General features: G+C 42.7%; 1 protein-coding gene across 2 annotated transcripts in view; it reads left to right on the top strand.

The window, feature by feature from the left end:
* The window catches only part of PRKDC (protein kinase, DNA-activated, catalytic subunit), a 156162-nt gene that overhangs the window by 24415 nt on the left and 110323 nt on the right, over positions 1 to 21424 (top strand). For both annotated transcript variants that reach the window (XM_007464010.1, XM_007464009.1), the window contains exons 12-25: positions 105 to 269; positions 944 to 1112; positions 1491 to 1540; positions 2149 to 2274; positions 3570 to 3722; positions 5122 to 5240; positions 5596 to 5755; positions 6444 to 6530; positions 7262 to 7381; positions 7748 to 7907; positions 14874 to 14980; positions 16809 to 16899; positions 17986 to 18149; positions 18808 to 18960. In XM_007464010.1, coding sequence (XP_007464072.1) covers positions 105 to 269; positions 944 to 1112; positions 1491 to 1540; positions 2149 to 2274; positions 3570 to 3722; positions 5122 to 5240; positions 5596 to 5755; positions 6444 to 6530; positions 7262 to 7381; positions 7748 to 7907; positions 14874 to 14980; positions 16809 to 16899; positions 17986 to 18149; positions 18808 to 18960 — 1824 coding nt within the window. The remainder of the gene's footprint in view (positions 1 to 104; positions 270 to 943; positions 1113 to 1490; positions 1541 to 2148; positions 2275 to 3569; positions 3723 to 5121; positions 5241 to 5595; positions 5756 to 6443; positions 6531 to 7261; positions 7382 to 7747; positions 7908 to 14873; positions 14981 to 16808; positions 16900 to 17985; positions 18150 to 18807; positions 18961 to 21424) is intronic.

Raw genomic sequence — 21424 nt, 5'->3', positions numbered from 1 at the left:
CTTGTTAACATTCAGTTTATAACAACATGGCTTAACACGATACCTTAAACACCATTATATTGAGGTTGGTAAGGTTGACAGAGGCTTGTTTTCCTTCCCTAAAGCCTTGCAAGGTTATAAACGCAGGAGACGTTGGCCTCATGTTCGTGGAGCTTGTTCAGCGCTGCCGGCAGCTGTTCCTCACCGAGACAGACCCGGCCGAGGACCACGCCTACCAGATGCCCAGCTTCCTCCAGTCTGTTGCCAGTGTCTTGCTTCACCTTGATACGGTGAGTGAGACAGTTGATTAAACGGAGCACAGTTGTGACTGTTTTACCTCAGTTCTTCAGGTAATTTGATGGCGTAGCAGGAGTTAATATGCATTCAGTACGGGCACATTGTGGTCAAGGTGACCTTTTTTTCCCTAATATCTTTATTTATTTATATTTATTTATATTTATTGTACCAGGTCTTAGTTGTGGCACGTGGGCTCCTTAGTTGTAGCAGGCGGGCTCCCTAGTTGTGGCATGCCTGTAGGGTCTAGTTCTCCGAATAGGGATTGAACCTGGGCCCCCTGCATTGGGAGCACGGAGTCTTAGCCACTGGAGCACCAGGGAAGTCCCCAAGGTGACATTTTTAGCTAGTATTTTGTATCGGTATGGTTTTTGTCATGAAACTTGACTTTTTGTTCTCAAAGTAGGAAAAATTATTTGTTACTTTTTATCTTTCTAAAAGATTAAGATTGCTGCTTGGGGTAGAATTGCACCTTAAGTATCATTTAGACAGTTACTCTTGATTTTTTTTTAGATAATCACAGCAACAAATTAGCAGATTAGGTAATAATCCTGGTTTTTCATTCATCTGATACATGTCTAATGGCGTTGTGTTTACTGTGACTGTCTGTATGGTCCCTGTAGTTATTCATTGCCTGCCCTAGCTCTTCGTGTGCTCTCCTTTCTGGCAGGTTCCTGAGGTGCACATGCCAGTTCTGGAGCACCTCGTGGTCGTGCAGATAGACAGTTTCCCCCAGTACAGTCCAAAAATGCAGTTGGTGTGTTGCAAAGCCATAGTGAAAGTTTTCCTGGCCTTGGCAGAAAAAGGACCAGTTTTCTGGAATTGCATTAGTACTATAGGTGAGTTTGGAATTTACTTGTTTTGAGGATGATGCATGGTTAATACTTAACATGTTGTTTGATATAAAGAACATCTGGTTGCCAAATCTTTTGTATCTTTTGATGCCTCTTGGAGAACCCCTAATATTTTGGTGGACCAAAATGTCCTTTTTCTATCCATTTTTTGAATTTTTTCCCTTTCTTTTGCTTTTGAATCTTAATAGTCTAAAATTTAAAACAAAAGAAAAAAAAGAAAAAAAATTAAAACTAAAGATATTACCAAACTTAGAGAAAAATTTGAGAGGTAAGTTATGTTCAAAAAGATAATGGCTGTCATTTTGATTGAGTGGTATATTTTTCAGTGTATTTTTCTTTTTTGTTTTCATTTTCTTTTTATAGTGCATCAAGGTTTAATCAGAATATGTTCTAAACCAGTGATCCTTCAAAAGGTAAATTCTGAATGTATGATTTGAAAGTTAGTCTTTTGTCATCTTGAAAGCTAAAGATGTTGCTGGAGTTTTTAGTCTGTAAACATACAAAAGTGGTTTTTTTGTTATTAGCCATTAGCTACATTTTGAAAAGTATAGGCTGTAATACCTAAGTACTTTTTCTGGTGATAGTTATGAGACATCCTTAAACATAACCTTACTACTATACATACATTTTTACAAAAAGGGATCTTTTTCTCTTGAACCTATAGGACAAAATACTTAGGTATATTATGGGAGGCATGTCTTAGTTACTTTAAGTTAACAGGAAATAGGATGAGATGAGAGCTCTGTATAAGAAGTTGAGGTAAATTATTCATAACACATACCTTGGATATTGTTTTGAAACACTTGTTAGTGCTTCACTGTTTTAGTCCTAGTTAGAAAATTGTGACTTTTTTCCAGCCTTTTTATTATGCTTTCATAATATACTATCTTCCTCAAACAAATTAGGGTCTGCAGCTGGGAGCTCTTTTAGCTTAGAGAGCTCTGACAGCAGAAAGCGGAAGTGCAGCAGTGCCACTGTTCTCTGATCCGCCCTCAGTGTTGGATGTTTGTCTTCCCACCAGGGTGCTGAGCCCGAGTCTGAGGACTGTCGTGTGTCAGGGGAAGTTAGAACCGGCAAATGGCGAGTGCCCACCTACAAAGACTATTTGGATCTTTTTAGAAATCTCCTGAGCTGTGACCAGATGATGGTAAAAACAACCATTTTAAAGCCACAGAAATACCTTATCTCCTCTTTATTAGTCTCCATAGTTTTACACCTAAGAATTATTTCAGAAGAGTATATTTTACTAACTTCCAATAGGGTTTTTTTCTTTTTTTAAGTACTTCAGGTAATGAAAAATTCAAACAGTTTAAGTTAGGATAGTTAAAGTGAGACTTGAAAAAAAATCAAATAAAAAGAACAAAATCATAGAACTCATTTAAAATTAATGAATTACCATAGCTGAGTCCTCATTTTAGCAAAGAAGCAGCATACATAGTATAATTGGTGCAGAGTTGTTCTTTCAAACAGACCCAGGCTGGTGGATAAAAAGAACACGGCAGGCAGTGTTATCGCCACGGGAGAGCTGTGCTCTTTTTATTTGCTAAAGCTGAAGGTAAATCCGGTTGACGGGTAGGTACGAAGGAGATGGGTGCACGGCTGTTTGTCACGGTTAGAATCACGCCTCCTACGTTTCTGGCAGGGGTCTCAGCGGTGTCTGCTCTAAGCCAGGTTCTGGCCACCGTTTAACGTAGTCTTTGACAAAGCATTCATAGCCTAGGAAAAGCAGTGTTTGTCAATAGATGGTTCCTATCCTGTGAAAAATCTGAGGAGTTTTTCTTATTGAGGTAAAATAGTATAATAATGTTAATAATTTTGCCTAAAATATGCTTTCTTATATGTGATGTTGGATACATTTTGAGGTTAAGTTTCATAGACTATTTGAGTAAAGGCAGAGTAATTGGTCCATATTTTTGGAAAGGTAGAATATTTCAGTTTTAAAGAAATAATAGATTATAATACTTTAAATCCATTCTGAGACTAGATATATATTTATACACATGTATGCATGCATGTATGAGTACATGTGTATTTATATGTGCACACGTGTATATGTGCATATGTACATGCATGTGCATTTGCACATAGACACACCATGTATAGTATACAGATGTGTGTACACACACACACACACACACACACATTAATGTGGTAAATACTTTGACAAGGATTGGCCTAAATATTCTCATTTACTACTGTTTGTGTTTGTTACATGACTGTGTAAGTCGTATCTGACTGAAGTGGTATTGTCCTAATAATTTAGGAAGGAATCTACATTTTCCAGCTTGAAAACTTTGAGGTAAATCTGCTATAGTTTACACAGGAGTTTCCATAATACCTAAATATACGTACACATCTTTATGTATCATAATGCTTATTTAATACTAGTACTGATACTTTTTGGCACAGTATGTTGAAATTTATTATTTTCTATATTTTAAGGATTCTCTTTTAGCAGATGAAGCATTTCTCTTTGTGAATTCCTCCCTTCCAAGTCTGAATCGTTTGCTGTATGATGAATTTGTAAAATCAGTTTTGAAGATTATCGAGAAATTGAATCTTACACTGGAAAAGCAGAGTGTTGGGGAACAAGAGGTTAGAAGGTCTTGTCAGTAATAATTTTGCATCCTTTTTGTACTAACTCTCTTGCTGCTGCAGTATGAGCAAATCTCACACTTGTAGAGATCGCAGGAAATTGGTTTATTAGCATTAATACGTGTCATTGATACTTTTTTATTTGCATTGCCTAATGTATAGAAAATAGTCTGTACTAGATTGTTCAAAACTACTAGATAGTAGTTTATATGTTTAATAAGTTAAAGCAACTCTTTGGAAAAAGTTGTTAGGAGGATTGTTACTCGTTCCTCCGCAATAGCAGAGTCAAGTCTTACTTAGTGTAGAGGCGGCCTTTTGCAGTAGGATCGGGAAACCTGGCGTTCCTCTGGTTGATACCCAAGGAGACTCCAAGCTCTGTGCTCTGGAGTCAGTAGAAGGTAGGCCAGGGCGGACAGGGAAGACCCCCTGCTCCTGTGTTCTTGCACTGTTTTCCTGGCCAGCTCAAAGATGGGACCTAGCGTGAAGCTGCCGGCTCAGAGCTGCTGTCCGCTCTGAGGAGTCCTCATCACAAGACACTCAGGTGATGAAGCTAGAGTCAGTGGGCGTGGACTCTGTGGAACACACTCAGTTCACTGCTGAGCCCGTGGTTCCTTCAGTCGACTTTGCCTGTTGGCTTGCACGGCCGAGCACGAGGCCACTTGGTCGGGTTCCTGCAGGGGCAGAGGTGGGCCCTGGGCCTCGTCAGCCTGGCTGTACTCGTGATGCTTTTACACGAGAAGGGGGCACTGGGGGGTGGTCTGTTGCTCTTTAAGGCTTTTTATTTATTTATGTCTAAAATAATTTCATAAACAAACATGCCCAGAGGGCCTCCCCGAGACTGTCGGCCACACATCTGCTTTTGGAGCACGTGTCCTAGTCTCTGTGTCTTCTGCTCCCCTTGCACTGTCCGCCAGGTCAGCTGTCACCTCTGAGATTAGCATTTCCCAAATAGGTCTAGACTCCAGCCTTGCCCTTGACATTTCCACCTGAATGTGAAACACAAACTGAACATGTTAATATTTCCGTGTTACCTAATAGTAGTAACTCTTCCTCTGTTTCTCATTTTGAAAGCTACACGTCATTACTGACCCTTTCTGTGTTGTGAGCTTCTGCCTCTGTCCAGCGCCACTGCTCCTGTGAGAAGTTGTAGTCCCCACCTACCCTGTCTCTCTGTGTGTGCACCTTTATTCCTCCGTCGGTGTCCCCTGTGGCCGCCCGTGCCACGTGTTCTGTGGTCCCATCATTTTGATCCTACTGTGAGCTTCCGAGGCCCGTCTGTACCTTCTCAGTTTTGCATTCCTTCCTCAAAGACTCAGGTCTTGGCTGTGGAGTCACTTGCTGAGTCATTTGTTGAACGATTGAATGTTACAGTGTTTTTTTGGTGCCATTAATTTTTAAGGATGAAAATGAAGCTGCTGGTGTTTGGGTGACGAGCCCGACTTCAGATCCAGCTGCTAACTTGCGTCCTGCTAAACCTAAAGATTTTTCAGCTTTCATCAACCTGGTGGAATTTTGCAGGTATTTAAAAAATGCTATTGGTTTAAGAGTGGAAATTATCAATTATTGGTTGTAATATAGGAAAATCACTTATGTAGATGTAAGAAATGAAATAGTAGGACTTAAAATCTAAAATTGCTTGTATGAAACTTAAAATATATTTAAATGTAGCAGCTGAGATTTATCTATTTAAAAAAAATACATTTAAAAGATCCTCAGGTGGGGAAAACAAGGAATATAGATATATCTGAAAATCATATATAATGGAATCATAGATTATGATGTTGTTTTGATTATGTCCCTTATAATTTCAAAGCTGAATAAAAATAGTATATGATGAGAATTTCTACATTGAGCTTTACATTTGTTTTTACAGGGAGATTCTTCCTGAGAAACATGTAGAATTTTTTGAGCCATGGGTAGGCTCCTTTGCATATGAATTAATTCTGCAGTCTACACGGTTGCCATTCATTAGTGGTTTCTACAAATTGCTATCTATTGCTGTGAGAAATGCCAAGAAAATAAAATATTTTGAGGTAAGTGTTTTTTTGAAGGACACTGAATATTCCTGTGTTTCTTAGGTTGCATGAGTGTGTATAAATACCTTCTAAAATGCAACATGATAGCATATTGCAGTTTTAAAGTACTAATTTTATTATCTGTATTTTGAAAGACTGATAATGTGAGTGGCTGACACTCTTTGAAGTTTAACCAGTAGCATTTTCTGTTTTGATTTACAACACCTGGCTGATGACGTTGGCTCTGCAGGGGCTCTCGTGGGGTGCTGGGGCCCTGGCACCACTAGCACCACTCACACCCTCTCCAGGCTCACCTTGTCAGGAGCTCTGGGCTGCCACCCAGCAGCCTGTGCCCAGGCCGCCCAGGGGATCTGGTGGCCCGTGAGGTTGGAGAGGACCTGGGTTTGTGTCTGGGGGCTCTGGGCGCGAGCAGTGTCTCAGCCCACAGGTGTGTGCATCAGAACCCTGGGGCGGGGAGCAGACTTAGGCCTTGGGTCTTGACCGGCATGCCCCTCCCACCTCCCACTCGGTTTCTCGCTGGCCTCTGCCTGAAACGTTTTCAGGGCTGATTTCACTTCCCCTCTGCATGAGGCCTGAGCAACATGAAAATGGGTTCCCCTTGGAAGGAAGGCTGGGAACTGCCAGATTAGGACACAGGATTACCTGGTTATCATTCACTGAACTAATTCCCTGTTTTGTTTGACAGGGTGTTGGTCCAAAGGGTCAGAAACAGTCTTCTGAGGACCCAGAAAAGTCTTTTTGCTTTGCTTTGTTCGCAAAATTTGGTAAAGAGGTAATTTTCAAATGATTTATCCAGTGTTGTCATGGGTTATTTAAAAATGAATGTAAGACTTAGAGAATGGACTTGAGGACACAGGGAGGGGGAAGGGGAAGCTGGGACGAAGTGAGAGAGTGGCATGGACATATGTATACACTACCAAATGTAAAATAGCTAGCTAGTGGGAAGCAGCCGCGTAGCACAGGCTTTGTGACCGCCTAGAGGGGTGGGATAGGGAGGGTGGGAGGGAGATGCAAGAGGGAGGAGATATGGGGACATATATATATATATAGCTGGTTCACTTTATTATACAGCAGAAACTAACACACCATTGTAGAGCAATTATATTGCAATAAAGATGTTTAAAAAAATATATGTTGAAAAAAATCCTATAAATGATCTAATTACTTAAAAATGGGCTGCTTAATCCATGTGGGGATTAAGGGGTTAAAATCACTAACAGGATATCTTTGTGCTTCCAGAGTCCCCTGAGGTTTCTTAAAATTGAGTGATGACAACTCAAAGTTAATAGATTCTTTAGCTCTTCCACATAATGGAAATTAAGTACTCAACAAATGAACTTTTCCTGGAGATCAGTGCTTAATTTTTAAATGAACGCGGCTGTGTCAGATAAAGGCCCCGCGATCATTTTCCCTGTCTGCGAGTAGGGTGTCTCGTAGCTGACTGAAATCGAGGGCTCTGCTCAGGCGCGCAGCACTGATGTTCTTGTCGTCCTTCTTGCTAAGGTGTCAGTTAAAATGAAGCAGTACAAAGATGAGCTCCTGGCCTCCTGTCTGACCTTCGTCCTGTCCCTGCCGCACGGCATCGTTGAACTTGATGTCAGAGCCTATGTCCCTGCCTTGCAGGTGGGTGCATCGTCCTGAGCAGATGCATCTCTCGTGCAGTGTCCTGTTTCCTGGAAGGCATGGCCGTCACAGCAGGCGCTCACCCGTCAGACACTCTGGTTCATGTTCTGCTTCTGCCACTGAGCAGCTTTGGGGAGGGACCCTGGCTGGGCCTCTCTGAGGGCCCCTGGGGGTGGGGGGTGAGGATTCAGCCGTCCCTGTGCTGCAGGCGTGCAGTGACACCCCCAGCAGGCCTTCCTGAGGGGGCCTCAGTGTACCCTTCCCTCCAGCCTGTCTGGTTCTGGCAGAGGAAAGGCTTGCTGTTAGACACCCTCTTTGAATCTCATATTCCTTGTGTTTCATTACCTTGTTTGTACTCACTTACAGATGGCTTTTAAACTGGGCCTGAGCTATACCCCATTGGCAGAAGTCGGCCTGAATGCCCTTGAAGAATGGTCAGTTTACATTGGCAAACATGTAATTCAGCCCTATTATAAGGACATTTTACCCAGCCTTGATGGATATCTGAAAACTTCAGCCTTATCAGGTAAGGTTTAGAAGAATTTTGACATGTATCTTAAAATGGCAATGTAATACCTATAATAAGACTACATATTTGCATTTTTGCAACTTCTGAAATTTGAACCCAACATATTCAAAATATGTTTGATATTTTTGTGATCTCCCCAATTCATTTCAATATAATTGGGACATAAAAAGTGTAACTGAGGTATTAAACCTACTTTTTATTTTAGTCACTTATATCCTACCAAGATTTATAAAATCTTCAAGGGCAAGAAGTCAGTCTTAAATATTTTGAACTCCTTATAGATTCTAACATACTGCCTTGCAAAGAAACTTTTGTTTGACAAATCAAATAGGAATTAAAACTATAAGGAAATCCAATAGTAATTTTATATTTTGACCTAATCTCACCTGATTTTTTAATTGGTTTTTCAGATATAACTGATTTAGTACTAATGTTAGTTCAGAAGAATTGTCATACAAGAAGTAGGTTTGGGAAAAGATTCAAAGAAAAAATTGATCTGGCCAGGCAAAACTTTTTCTTTTTTCTTTTTTAATGGATTGGAGGTTTTTAAAAAATTAATTTATTTTTGGCTGCATTGGGTCTTCATTGCTGTGTGCGGGCTTTCTCTAGTTGCAGCGAGCAGTAGCTACCCTTTGTTGCTGTGCCCAGGCTTCTCATTGCAGTGGCTTCTCTTGTTGCAGAGCACAGGCTCTAGGTGCGGGGGCTTCAGTAGTTGTGGCTCGCGGGCCCTAGAGCGCAGGCTCAGTAGTTGTGGCGCATGGGCTTAGTTGTTCCGCGGCATGTGGGATCTTCCCAGACCAGGGCTCGACCTGTGTCCCCTTCGTTGGCAGGCGGATTCCTAACCACTGTGTCACCAGGGAAGTCCCCAGGCCAAAGTTGTACTAGCCAAGAAAAGTATTACGTAGAATTGAGGGGGGTCATATTTCCTTGAACCAGAATGGAAATGGACATTGTGATCAGATGAGCAAAAAGAAGGGTTCATGTTGGACAAGAACCCTGAAATACTGGTAAGAATTGAAATGCCCCTGCCAGCAAAGTAGAAAATCAAGTGTTAATTCGTAAAATTCCATCTACGTAAATCATTATTTTATTGTTCAGCTTAATTTAAATACTGTTGGTTTAGAAACCGTAAATGAAAAGTGTGTGACAAATTTCATTCACTGTGTCTGATTTTTTTAAGACACCTCGATGCATATTCAGAGTTCATGAAGAAAGAGTCACAGTTTTGGCATAAGTATTTAGAGGAAAAAAGAAACTAGTGGATGTTTGTATCTTATTTAGGCTTTTAAAATTCACTTCTTATAAGGAGTGCTGCTATTTGAGTAGTTCACTGAAAACACGTGGACATGGTTAAAGGAAATGAATATACCTGTTAGCAGGTATCTTTGTGGTCCTTTCATTTGCTTTTTTGAATTTACTTCTGTCAGTGAGCTCACTGAAAAAAGATTTGTATTTCTTTTCAGTTAATGTGGGACAATACTGTGATCCTTTAAGCATAGAATTTAGTTATTGATAAACATTCATTCTCCAGGTAATTAGGAGATAGGGAAAAGATAGGGAAAAGCAGAGAGTAAGTAAACTAACAACAGAAAATCCATAACCTGAAAGACTATTTTTAGTAATGTTTTATTTGATATGATATTAAGCTTCCAGAACAGTTGCATTAATAGTGAAAAGAACTCCTGTCTGCTCTTTATTCAGGTTTCGCAGTTAAATTTTGTCCCGCTTGCTTTGTCGCTGTGTGTGCTTTCTCTGTATTGTGTGATAATATGTGTGCGTGTTCATACGTGACGTTTTTTCCCGAACCTTTTTGTGAGTAACTTGCAGGCATCACAGACATGCACGCCTGAATGCTGCGACGTGTGTTTCCTGTGCGTGACCACAGCGTCGTCGTGGGGTCGGGAAGGGTGACGTGGATCCCTCACCCTCCTCCTTTGCGGCCCGTGTGCACATGGCTCGGCTGCCCCATTAACTTCCTTCGTAGCTGTGCTTTCAGCTGCGTTTTTCCGGGGCCAGAGTTCAGTCTAGGCCTTGCGTTTAGTTGTCGTGCCTCTGGGCGTCCTTTTGTGTGGGACTGTTCTCATGGCGTTGATGTTGTTGAAGGTTGCGGGCTGTGATTTGGGAGGAGGTCCTTCCAGCTGGGCTTGTCTGATGTCCTCTCACGTGAGGGGCCCCCAGGACCGGACCGATGGCAGGTGGTGCCGTCATGGTCATGCCCATGGGCCTGTGGTTAGCGGGAGCCACTCCGTTCTCTGATTGCGAGTGGCTGTCTTCCCAGTGAGGTCCTCTTCCAGTGGTTGGTGCCGAGGAGGGTGGGCACCGGGGGCCCCCCGGTGGGGCAGGTAATCCAGGCAGGCGAGGAGGGCAGCATACGGGAAGTCAGCCATATTAACAGCTGGATCAAGGACAATGAGGGGAGAGAGAGAAAGAGCTAAAGGGCCTCGGGGATCGGGCCGGGCGTGAGCTCAGGGCCCTGTGCCTCCCGTCCCGGGCCTCACTGCTTCTGCACATGTGCACAGGCGCCCGCACACGTGTGTGGGTGGGTGAAGTGGAACGTGCACACCTGTTGTCCTTCTGTCCGTTGGAAGGGGCTGCCTGGGGCTAGTGGTACCTTTGTAGCAGCGAGAAAACCAGTCTCCAGGTTGTGGCTTTGGAGAAATGGCTGCTTCCAGCCTGCACAGGGAAAGTACAAGAGGAACCTAGAATATTGTGTTTTCTGAAACATGCAGAAATCAAGGCAGTGTTCGAAGAATGATGGGACATGTCACGGGCCAACTTGGGATAATCTGAGCATCGCGGCAGATTGTCCCAGGAAGAGATCGAGATCCCCTGAATCGTGTGGGACTCTTGGCGTGTGTACAGTTTCAGGTCAGCGAGTAAACGGAGGGCCTCGTCCTGTGCTTCTTCTCGCTGTGTAACAAGTCACCACAGGGCCAGCGGCTGAAACACCCACCGTCTGTCGTTTCCCCGTTCTCTGGGTCAGAAGCCTCGGTGGGCCTAGCCGCTCCTCTGCTCGGGGCCGGCTGGGCTGGCCTGGCCCTTCTCTGGGCACTCCGGGGAGGGCCCTCAGGTTCATGCAGGGTGTCAGCGGCGTCTGAGGCCCCATTTCCTTGCTGGCTGGTGGTTCCGGCTTGGCCCGCCCCTTGCCTTTGGCCCTCCACCTTCACAGCCAGCGGTGTGCCTTGAATCCTTAGGCTCTGAGTGTGTGCCCCTTCCTCCTGCATCTGCTGGAGGAAACTCTGCTTTTAAGAGGCTCGTGTGATTAGGTTAGACCTGCCTTTGTTGTGTAAGGGAACACAGTCACAGGGGTAACACCGGGGAGGGTCATGGGGCTACCTTAAAATCCTGCCTACCTCACCCCACAACGCATGTTACTCACCAGGGGTGCCGATGGCAGCTTTACAGTGGAGACCCTGGCAGACAGTCGTCAGCCTGCTGGCCAGCAGTGGGGCCAGTGGACAGCACGCCTCCTTATGTGCTTTGCTGAGAGCCCAGTGCCGCTCCTGACAGGTGCAAGGCCTGAGCCTTTCGCTCAACGTGCTTCTGATAAGACTCAAGCCTTGCTCCCTTGTGGGTTCCACAGAAAGTAAAGAGTAACTTTGCCCGTTACAGACAAAGGCATTGATCAGTAAGGCAGAGAAGCACGTCCTTTAAGACTGAGTGAACTTTGCTAAGAATGTAACTCGTTTCATAGCCTCTTCTCAGACTCAGGTGTTACACTTTCCAAGTTTTGTCATGTTCTGGGACCCACTGACACAACTTGAAACAGTGGGTCTCGCAGGGAGTCCATGTGATCCAACTGTTTTCAGAGGAATACTAAGATGTCGTGTGTGTTAACATGCGGTCTTCAAATAGATCAGTAGGTCTTTACAAAAGTAGGTTCTGCTTCCAGTATGCTGACTGTTGCTAGTGGTAACCCACAAAAGCAAAAATCTGTGAGCTCTTAGTAAGTCCCAGTTGTGGAAAGACGGCCGGACACCAAGAAGCCGAGACTCGCTGCTTCGTGAGCAGCAGAGCAGCTCACCCTCCTTGAAAGTCAGAAGCATATATGCCCTCTTACTTCTGCTGTAGCCTCGTCCGCTTATCAGTTACAGGCTGTCTGCCAGACTTCTCTTGGACTGATAAAACGCGGAGCGGATGGTTTTGAGAAGTGTCTGCCGAGGTCTTGGAGTTTCTCAGGCTTGGAGCTTGTGAGCACATGTGACACCCGCCTGCAGCCGCATCCATCCTGTGTGGCACCACACTCAGCATGCCTCATCTCCTCACGGCCTAGAAAGCAGGAAACAGAAGCACACAGACTTAGAAATGATGCTTAGTGGGACTTCCCTGGCAGTCCAGTGGTTAGGACTTGGCGCTTCCACTGCAGGGGGGCCTGGGTTCAATTCCCAGTTGGGGAACTAAGATCCCACCAGCTGCGCGGCATAGCCAAAAAAAAAGACAGAAAAAAAAATGTTGTTTAGCAATCAGTGTTTCAGTATTCTGTTTTACTTAGAAATTACATGGGTATCCAGTGATTATTTACTAATTAACTCAGTCCAAGGGTTCAAGGCTGCATATCATAGAAATTATCTTCCAGTTGACATGCTACAAAACGTAATTACTGGGGAAGTAAAAAGTTTGTCCAGTGATTCAGTTTAGTTGAACATAAACTTACTGCATTTATCATGATCTTAAAAGTTATGTAGGGGGCTTCCCTGGTGGCGCAGTGGTTGAGAGTCCGCCTGCCGATGCAGGGGACACGGGTTCGTGCCCCGGTCCGGGAGGGTCCCACAAGCTGCGGAGCGGCTGGGCCCGTGCGCCATGGCCGCTGAGCCTGTGCGTCCGGAGCCTGTGCTCCGCAACGGGAGAGGCCACAACAGTGAGAGGCCCGCATACCGCAAAAAAAAAAAAGTTATGTAGGGCTGTTTTTGATGAAGAAAAAATTCTGCAGATGGTTGGTGGTGTTATTTTGTGTGTCTTGTACCATAATAACAATGTAACGAGAGGTGATGTTAGCTTAGTGGCTTTGTAAGCCTGAATAAGTATAATAAGTAAGTATAGGAAAAACAAACCCAAGTAGAATAAGATGTATGCTTGTATTGTACTTAACCCTGATAGGAAAACACATTTATTTAAACCTAAAATCATGAAATTTGTCTCATTTACCGAAGATGTGCCTTTATTATGTGAATATGGATTTCTGAAATGCTTCTGAGTCAGTGACTATAGCATTTTTTTAAAGTTTGGCACATATAAGGCATTATAAGTCCAATTTTTTATTTTCAGATAATTTTAGGAATATTCATTTTATATAAGCTTATTTATCTGTATAAATAAGAACAGAGCTCCTTTAAGAGACTTAATAATCTAATTTCTTAGTACTTTGCAAATACAGGAGAGCAGCGCACTCACAGGGAGAAGTCAGGTTGTCTCAATTCAGGGCTTAGGCGACATACAGACACATGAGGGTTTATGGCTTCAGTTCCGCAGTTTGAGTCATAGACACAGATAAAACACTTGACCAGTCCACATCTCAGAGAGCTGTTTTTCCCAGTATACCAAATTCTTAACTAATTTGAGCTCCAAAACATTTTAATAAAGATTGAATAAAAACCAGATCCTCTTTTCATCTGGGGCCACCAGAGGGAAGATTTCTAATATCCACCTGCAGAAGGTCCAAGACCAAAACCCCAGTTCTTGGTGATTGTTCCCGCCCGGGGCCTAGCTCATGGGGCGTGAGCAGACCTGCACCGCAGACTCACAGATGGGAGGACAACCAGAGAAACAGAAAGCAGAGGGGAGTCAGGCTCTGCCGTTAGCGGGTCTCACTTCTGGGGGCCAGGAGAGGCGTGCTGGGGCTATAGCCCCTGTGAGGGTCCTCCCAGGCTGTCTCAGCACTGGGAGAAGTAAGTGTGACTCCACTGAGAGAAAGTGAGCAGGTGCAAAGGTTTTATTAATAAAGGACTAGCGAGACGCTACAAACGGTTTCTATAACCTGAACGCAGTCATGAGAAAACATTAGACAAACCCAGATGGAGGCATCTAATTTTGTAAATGTCCAAGTCATGAAACTCCAGGAAACTGAACAACTGTTTCCCTTAAAGGAGATGAAAAAGAGAAGACAACTAAGTGTAACCTGTGGTTCTAAGCTGAGACGTTGTTAGGGCCGAGTGGAGCCTGACTGGGGGTGGGGGTGAGTGGGGGCCGCGTCTGCAGCTCGGCACCCTCATCTGGGCTGTGGTGTGGCTGTCATGTGGGACTGGCTCCTTCAGGACCCACACCATCCAGGGCCGGTGGCGTCAGATTGGTGCCTTACTATGAAGTGGTTCGGGAGGGAAAGTTTTGTGCTAGACTTGCAAGCTCTGTAGAAGTTTATGCTTGTCGATTGGCAGCTCCTTCACAGCTGTCAGTGTTCTGATTCCTCAGGGAGTCTCACCGAGGTGCTTTTAGTGTCTGTCCATTGGTGATTCTTCTGAGTTGATTATTGCTGTAAAAGTGGCACAATGGCGATGTTCCAGCTCCATGATTCCTTTTATCTAGTTGGCACTCTATGGTGAGAAATAACTTTTTTCACCTATTATTTCTGCCTGTCAGGAGGGACTTGTGGATTCTTACATTCTCAGTGGGTCCAGCCCTTTCCTGCTCCCACTGATGTCTCCGCTCAGCCTGTCCCAGATGTGACTTGTGTGGTACTCGTGGGAGTGTGCCCCTCCCCGAGCAGTGCCCCCTCCTGGTGCTTCTCACCAGCACAGTCTACCCAGCCTGGGAGTCAGCCACTTCTCCAAGGAACCGTGTTTCTTTTAGTCAGCAGTGGTATTTAAAACTAAGACAACCACTGTTAATATTGTTGTTCTAGAAATTTCATGTTTAATCTCACTTCAGGATTTTAATGTCTCTCTATTAGCAGTGCAGTGTGTTTTGCCTTGTATTAATTAAATAAATGAATGGTGCTGTTTAAAATTGACTTTTGTTTACTGTTGATAGATGAGACCAGGAATAACTGGGAAGTGTCAGCACTCTCTCGGGCCGCCCAGAAAGGATTTACTAGAGATGTGTTAAAGCATCTGAAAAGGACAAAGAACATTTCATCGGTAAGAAACCCCTTGTATCTTCTTTACCTTAAATAACGGAGAGACCAGATTCTAATGCTCGTGAAAAGTAAAAGTCTTCACTTAAAATATTACTTGTTCTTATCTATCAATTAGAGTATAATATCGAAATAATTTCAATATATATTTACAGTAAAAATGTAAACTATGTTAACGAGTTTATTGTCTTGTTTTCTTGTTTGGAATAAGCAATTGCAGTAGTGATATTATGGATATGTAAGATTGACTCATTTACTGATTAAATCTGAAATACATATTGTCAAGTTCAGTTCATGGCAGTTTTTATGTTTTTTTTCCAGTGATAATTTCTTGAGACCAGTTTTTTAGATGTGGCACATAATGTGACAGATAAAAATGATGTAAATAGAGAAAATTGAGTTAGTGTAGGGAAAATATTTTTAAGTATGATGTGAAAAAGGAAATTTGAAAAACGTTTAATATCTAGAACTGATATTACAAGCTCTAGGGAAAATTCCTCTCATCTCGATATTTTTGACAGCTTTTGATTGGGAGACCTGGAAGAAACTAGAAATGGTGTCTAAAGGTTTTAAATTATCTTATCACATATAAGTAAAGGAAGGTAAAGTTACTTGGGCATGCCTCTAGTTTTGTACATTTCTTTACAGACACAGGACCCCGTTTCCCTAGGTGGGCCCGGGTGCAAGGCCAGAACTATCAGTATTTTCACCCGTCGACATTTGCACTGTGCAGTGGTGGGTGGTGCGTTGGTTCCCAGCGCCTCCTTAAGCCTCGACCCTTGAGCACACGTTGTGTGCCATGCCGTGTGCTGGAGCAGGGGTGCACCGAGCAGCCCTTCCATTGTGAACACCGTTGTTACTGGGGTAGACAGCCTGGCTGCTCAGTGTCTTGCAGGCGTTTTCTCCAAGACAGAGAGCGAGCCTGTCACTTCAAAGAAAACTTCTGAGAGTATTGGTTGCCAGTGATACAATTCAAGCTTTTAAGTGAAAATTAAAATTTTGCAAGACTTGTAACCATCATGAGCTGGGCAGCTTCTCAGTACTTAACAACTGTGATGTTTTCACATGTACAGTGAAATGCATCAACATGTGGAAGATCTGCATGACTCAGGGAACCATTGTTTTCAAATGAACAGTACATTATGTTCCCAAATCGTGTGTGGGTGAAAATCCACAGAGAGCAAGATAAGCCATGGATTTTAATGTAGTAGAGACTACATAGTCTTCACTGATGTGGTTTCAGAGTCCACTTTGTGACTAACCTTTAAGAAACTTCCACTTCAGTCATGGAGCCGTATCAGAGAAAAACCCCAGTTATCTCGAAAGACTTAAAATACTCCTCCTTTTCCAGTTACAGCCCAACAGCAAGTCTGTCACAAATGTGAAAATGGGAAACAGTACCACTTGCCTGAGGTTGTTTATTTGGAATATATCGTTACTTTTTCTAAAAGTATATCGTTTGTTAACATGTCATGGGTTCAGTGTTTTTAAATAAAATGATAACTATTTAAATAATATCTAAGTTTCAACTTATGATAAATAACTGGTAAATACGACCTACATAAACAGAAGTGCTTTGGGGAGCCTCAGTATTTTTTAAGGGTGTAAAGGCTCTTGCCAAAACTTTGGAACCGATGGTCTAGGAAGCGGACAGCTAACTGCAAAATTGGAAGAGATGTGGCGTCTTTTCATGAATTTGCAATAAAATTAACTGCAGTGCCGTGTAGGATATAATGAGCTATCGGAGACGTCAACAATGGAGAGGGTGGTAGAGCAGTTTTTCTTTCAGCTCATGACTCTCTCTAATGTTTAACTTGTCACCATGTTTGCAGCATGAAGCACTGTCCTTAGAAGAAATACGGGTTCGGGTTGTGCAAGTGCTTGGCCGTCTTGGGGGACAGATCAGCAAAAACCTCATAACAGGTGACCTTTCCTTAAAGCACATTAACCCCATGGATGTATTTGGATGCATACAGGTCATGGTGTGTTCTGATATTTTCTCCTATGTGTCATTTATGTGTTTTCAGGTAAGATTATGAAGAGCCATATTTTGCCTGATGGAATGAATACTTCCACTGTGCCCTGCAGCCTGTGGGTTTCTTTGTGCTCGCTCACTGTGGTCTGGTGTCTTTTCCTTTTTGAAGCAGAATCTAGCTTGATGCACCTTTATATTAAACATTGTGTCAGGAGTTCAAAGTTATCTTTTTTAACCTGATATCCTTAATATTTGGATAATTTAAGTTGTTTTTGATCAGAATTAGCTTTTTTTTTTTTTTTGAAGCGAAAAACTTTGAAGCAGATCCACTGCCTCAGGTTTCAGAAGGGATACTTAGTTGTTGGAGGATGAAATATAAGGGAAACACAGGTAATTATCACTGTTGACATTGTAATATCCCAGGTTTGGGGTTTGTTTATTTTATTTTATGGCTTTTTTAAAAATTATTTTTTTTTTTTTTTTTTTTTTTGCGGTACGCGGGCCTCTCACTGTTGTGGCCTCTCCCGTTGCCCCGCAGGCTCAGCGGCCATGGCTCACGGGCCCAGCCGCTCCGCAGCATGTGGGATCTTCCCAGACCGGGGCACGAACCTGTGTCCCCTGCATCGGCAGGCAGACTCTCAACCACTGCACCACCAGGGAAGCCCGGAATTAGCATTTTTGATTAGTAAAAATTGGTACTTTTACCTTTAAAATTTCATATTAAATGTATTGGTGATTTTGGCATTTCAGAAGTCAGAACCTCTGTTAGGAAAATAAGTGTTATAAAGAGGAGATACTTAATTAAAGTATTGTGCATTTATCATTTTTCCGCAGAAGAGTAACTGTTACTGAAATTGGAAATTAAACATTCCAGACTATTAGACTTGTTCAAAAATTGTTTGCCTTTAAGTCAAATTCAGAAACAGTGTGTAGTGGTTTGTACACGTGTGGTAAACAGAGCAGGAGGGGGTGAGCCAGGGGCTGTCCTGGAGCGAGGAGGGACTGACCGAAAGCGCTCTGCATCTCTCTGACAGCAGTGTCCCCCGAGGAGAGGGCCAGGCGCTGTGTGGCTTGGGACAGAGAGAGGAGGCTCGGCTTCGCGGTGCCCTTCGCGGACATGAAGCCCATCATCCACCTGGACCCATTCCTGCCACGCGTCACAGAGCTGGCGCTCTCGGCCGCCGACAGACAAACCAAAGTACTCACTGATCACCTGTTGTGGTTAGACGTGTATTCATTAGGAAACACGTATTGTGTTTCACGGATTTTGTGTTTTCTCTAGTATAGTAATCAGGAAGCTGTTCAGTTATCAGAAGTATGTGTCCTTGGAAAATGGAAGTTAAACATAAATTATCTGAATAATAGATGATAACCTGGCAAAACATTAATATACCAGAACTCTTCATAATAGAAAATAGTACAAAGGGTGTTGAAAAGTGATTTTTAGTCTGTGCTTGATTCTCTCTTCAACCTGGGAGATTAGAAACAGATAATCTCAAGTCTTTATATTAATCTGTACATTTCCAGAATTTGTGCTTTAAAAATATATTTACTGAAAGTGACAGTTGAAAATGTGCTAACACATGAAGCAGAGTTCTGTGATACGGCAGCATGGAAATACGTTTCTTATGAATGTATTAGTCCTGATGTCTAAATCTTTTAAATCTCAGTTCTTCACTGTTAGCTCCAGATCAAAGTGAACGGAAGCATGAATTTTATACAAGAAGTGCCACTTCCAGTTCATTTATTTTTGGGTGGGATAGTTATCTGCTGCAGAAGTTTTCCTTTTTAAAGGGCTACATTGTATAGCATTTCAAAATGCTCTTAACCTTTGTTGGACCCCTGGCCTGTTTCAGGTTGCGGCCTGTGAACTTCTGCACAGCATTGTCATGTTTATGCTGGGAAAAGCCACTCAGATGCCTGACAGTGGCCTGGGCCCTCCACCCATGTACCAGCTCTATAAGCGCACTTTTCCTGTGCTGCTTCGACTGGCATGTGATGTAGATCAGGTAAGTGCATGACTTTGAATTTGAAACAGTTACAGAATTTTTTTTAAAAGTCCTGTCTAGTTCAGTGATGGTCAAAGCTTGCTGCACATTGGGACCACTCTGGGGTCTTTGAAAACCTGCTACCTGGCTGCTGCCCTTCCGACTCTGGCTTAATTCCTCAGGGATAGGCCCTAAGGAATTAAGTTAGGAGAGTAATTAAGGAATTAAGGAATTAATTGCGAGAGTCTAGCCCCTGAGGCTGATGTTGCTACCGGCTCTGTCACTTAGGGGTGAAGAAGAGAGGCGGGGCGTGGCCAGCAGCCGGGGGCGCGTGGAGGTGTCAGCAGGTCATCTCCTCCTCGGGGCTTTTTGGACAGAATTCTCCTTTGCTGCTGGGACATGGAAGACATTCAGATTCTTTGTGAAGCTGGCAGAACCCTGATATAAGGGTGCACACATTAAAAAGAAAACTAAATGAAAAATTCACTTAAAATATACGTGGAATATCCTTCAGTATATATGTGAACGAATACAATCCAGTAGTGCTTTAAGATGCACCATGATTAAATAGGATTTTTGGGTAAAACTGGCAGTTTACCACAGAAATAGGTTTCATAAGCAGCGATTCTCTTCATATAGGCCAAGAAGGTATTTTGTTTTGGTAAATCAGGAATAGTTTAATTTTGTCTTTAAAAAAATGATGAAGAATGTTTACCTGAATATCACAGCCAAATCCTGCCCAGCCATGACGCAGTGATGCTGCCTCGTGCTTCGGCTGAGGTGGGTGCTGGGGTGAGATGTGGCGTGGCCTGTTCACAGGCACCTCCAGCCCCGACCCGGAGCAGGGCCTGTGCGTGGAGTGGTTGCTCAGAATGGCTTCCTCTGTGTTTCGTAAGTTAATTTGCACTGGTTAACCTCTGGGTCTCTCATCAGGCCATGAGGTCCCTGAGGTCAGGGACGTCGGAGAAAGGAAGGAAAAAAATTATTTTGAATTTCGTTTAAAAAAAACATGGAAAGCCCAGAGTATCAACTGATAAATCTAAGAATTAATAAAGGAGAAAACTGATGAATTACAAAATAGAATTCTCATATATCAGTGTTCTAGTATGTCTCATATTCTGTTGTAGCATTGACCACTTGGAAAATGTGTTTACAACATAGCATTCATAACAGCATCAAAAAATGTAATAATAATAAAATGTCTGGGGGAGTTCCCTCTTGGCCTAGTGGATAGGATTCTGGGCTTTCATTGCTATGGCTCAGGTTCAGTCCCTGGTTGGGGAACTGAGATCCTGCAAGCTGCATGGCGCAGTGTAAAAAATAAAATGAAGTAAAATAAAACATCTAGGAATAAACTTTAGTATGCCAGGCAAACATATATTTTATGAATATAAGATGAAAGTGCTGTGTACCTGAAGAATCAATATTGAGGGAATTCCCTGGCAGTTCAGTGGTTAGGACTTGGTACTGCCACTGCAGGTAGCCTGGGTTTGATCCCTGGTCAGGGAACTGAGATCCCGCAAGCTGGGTGGCGTGGCCAAAAAAAAAAAAGAACCAATATTGAAAAAATTCGAGGTCTTTCCAAATCGTTCAGTAAGTTTGGTATTGTTCCAGCAAAAATCCCGGAATTAATTTCATTTTGAACGTCAAAAGTAATCTGGAAGAATAATTGCTAGAGCCTAACCAAGAAAAATTTTGGCAGGGTCAGGTACTGAAGGGTGTCTTGCCCTAACAGATATTAAGAAGAAGCCACTTTAATTATAATGGGGTTGAACTTGTGCACAGATATGTCAGTGGGACTGTCTGGCAGTTGGCAAGTGGACCCACGTGTACACATAAATATTGTATGTGTGGTAAAAGGGGCTTTTTAAGTTAGTGAGAAATGGAACATTTAATAAATTCTATTATAGCATTTGACTAACATATGAGAGGTTAATTTCAAATTAAAAAGATGTAGAAGGAAAAATAAACTCTAAAAATATTATAGAAAAATGTGATGAATTATAGCATGTCTGTATGTATCTTTGGATTGGGATGGTCTTTTTCATTGGTAAAATATACTAATTAATATAGAAGCATATGATGCTAAAAGTGAACCTCCATGTCATCACCCCTTTCCCACCATTATTCCTCAGGAAAAGCCACAGTATCCTCTGCCGAAAGTTTGGTGAAAATACTCCTAGATCTTTGTAAAACATAGCATACGTATAAATTTTATATAAATTTTTATAAGCATACATATAAATTTTGTTTTACAGATAAAAAGGATTATAGCATTCAAAAATGCTTTCTTTTATGTAAAATGTGATTTCTGCTACTTGGGTGGATTTTATCATTACATTATAGGTGTCTTTCCATACAGTTTGTGTAGGAAGGGAAATTTTCATAAAAGGTATTGAAGGGAGATCTGTGGAAGAAAACTGTTAGTGCGTTGATAGTTCTGACTTTATAAGTATTTAAAACCACTGAATGGCACAAACCCACA

This window comes from Lipotes vexillifer, unplaced genomic scaffold (assembly GCF_000442215.2).
Source record: "Lipotes vexillifer unplaced genomic scaffold, Lipotes_vexillifer_v1.1 scaffold69, whole genome shotgun sequence".
NCBI lineage: Eukaryota > Metazoa > Chordata > Mammalia > Artiodactyla > Lipotidae > Lipotes > Lipotes vexillifer.
Note: the sequence above shows the minus strand (reverse complement) of the source record. Positions and strands in the feature narration are given on the sequence as shown.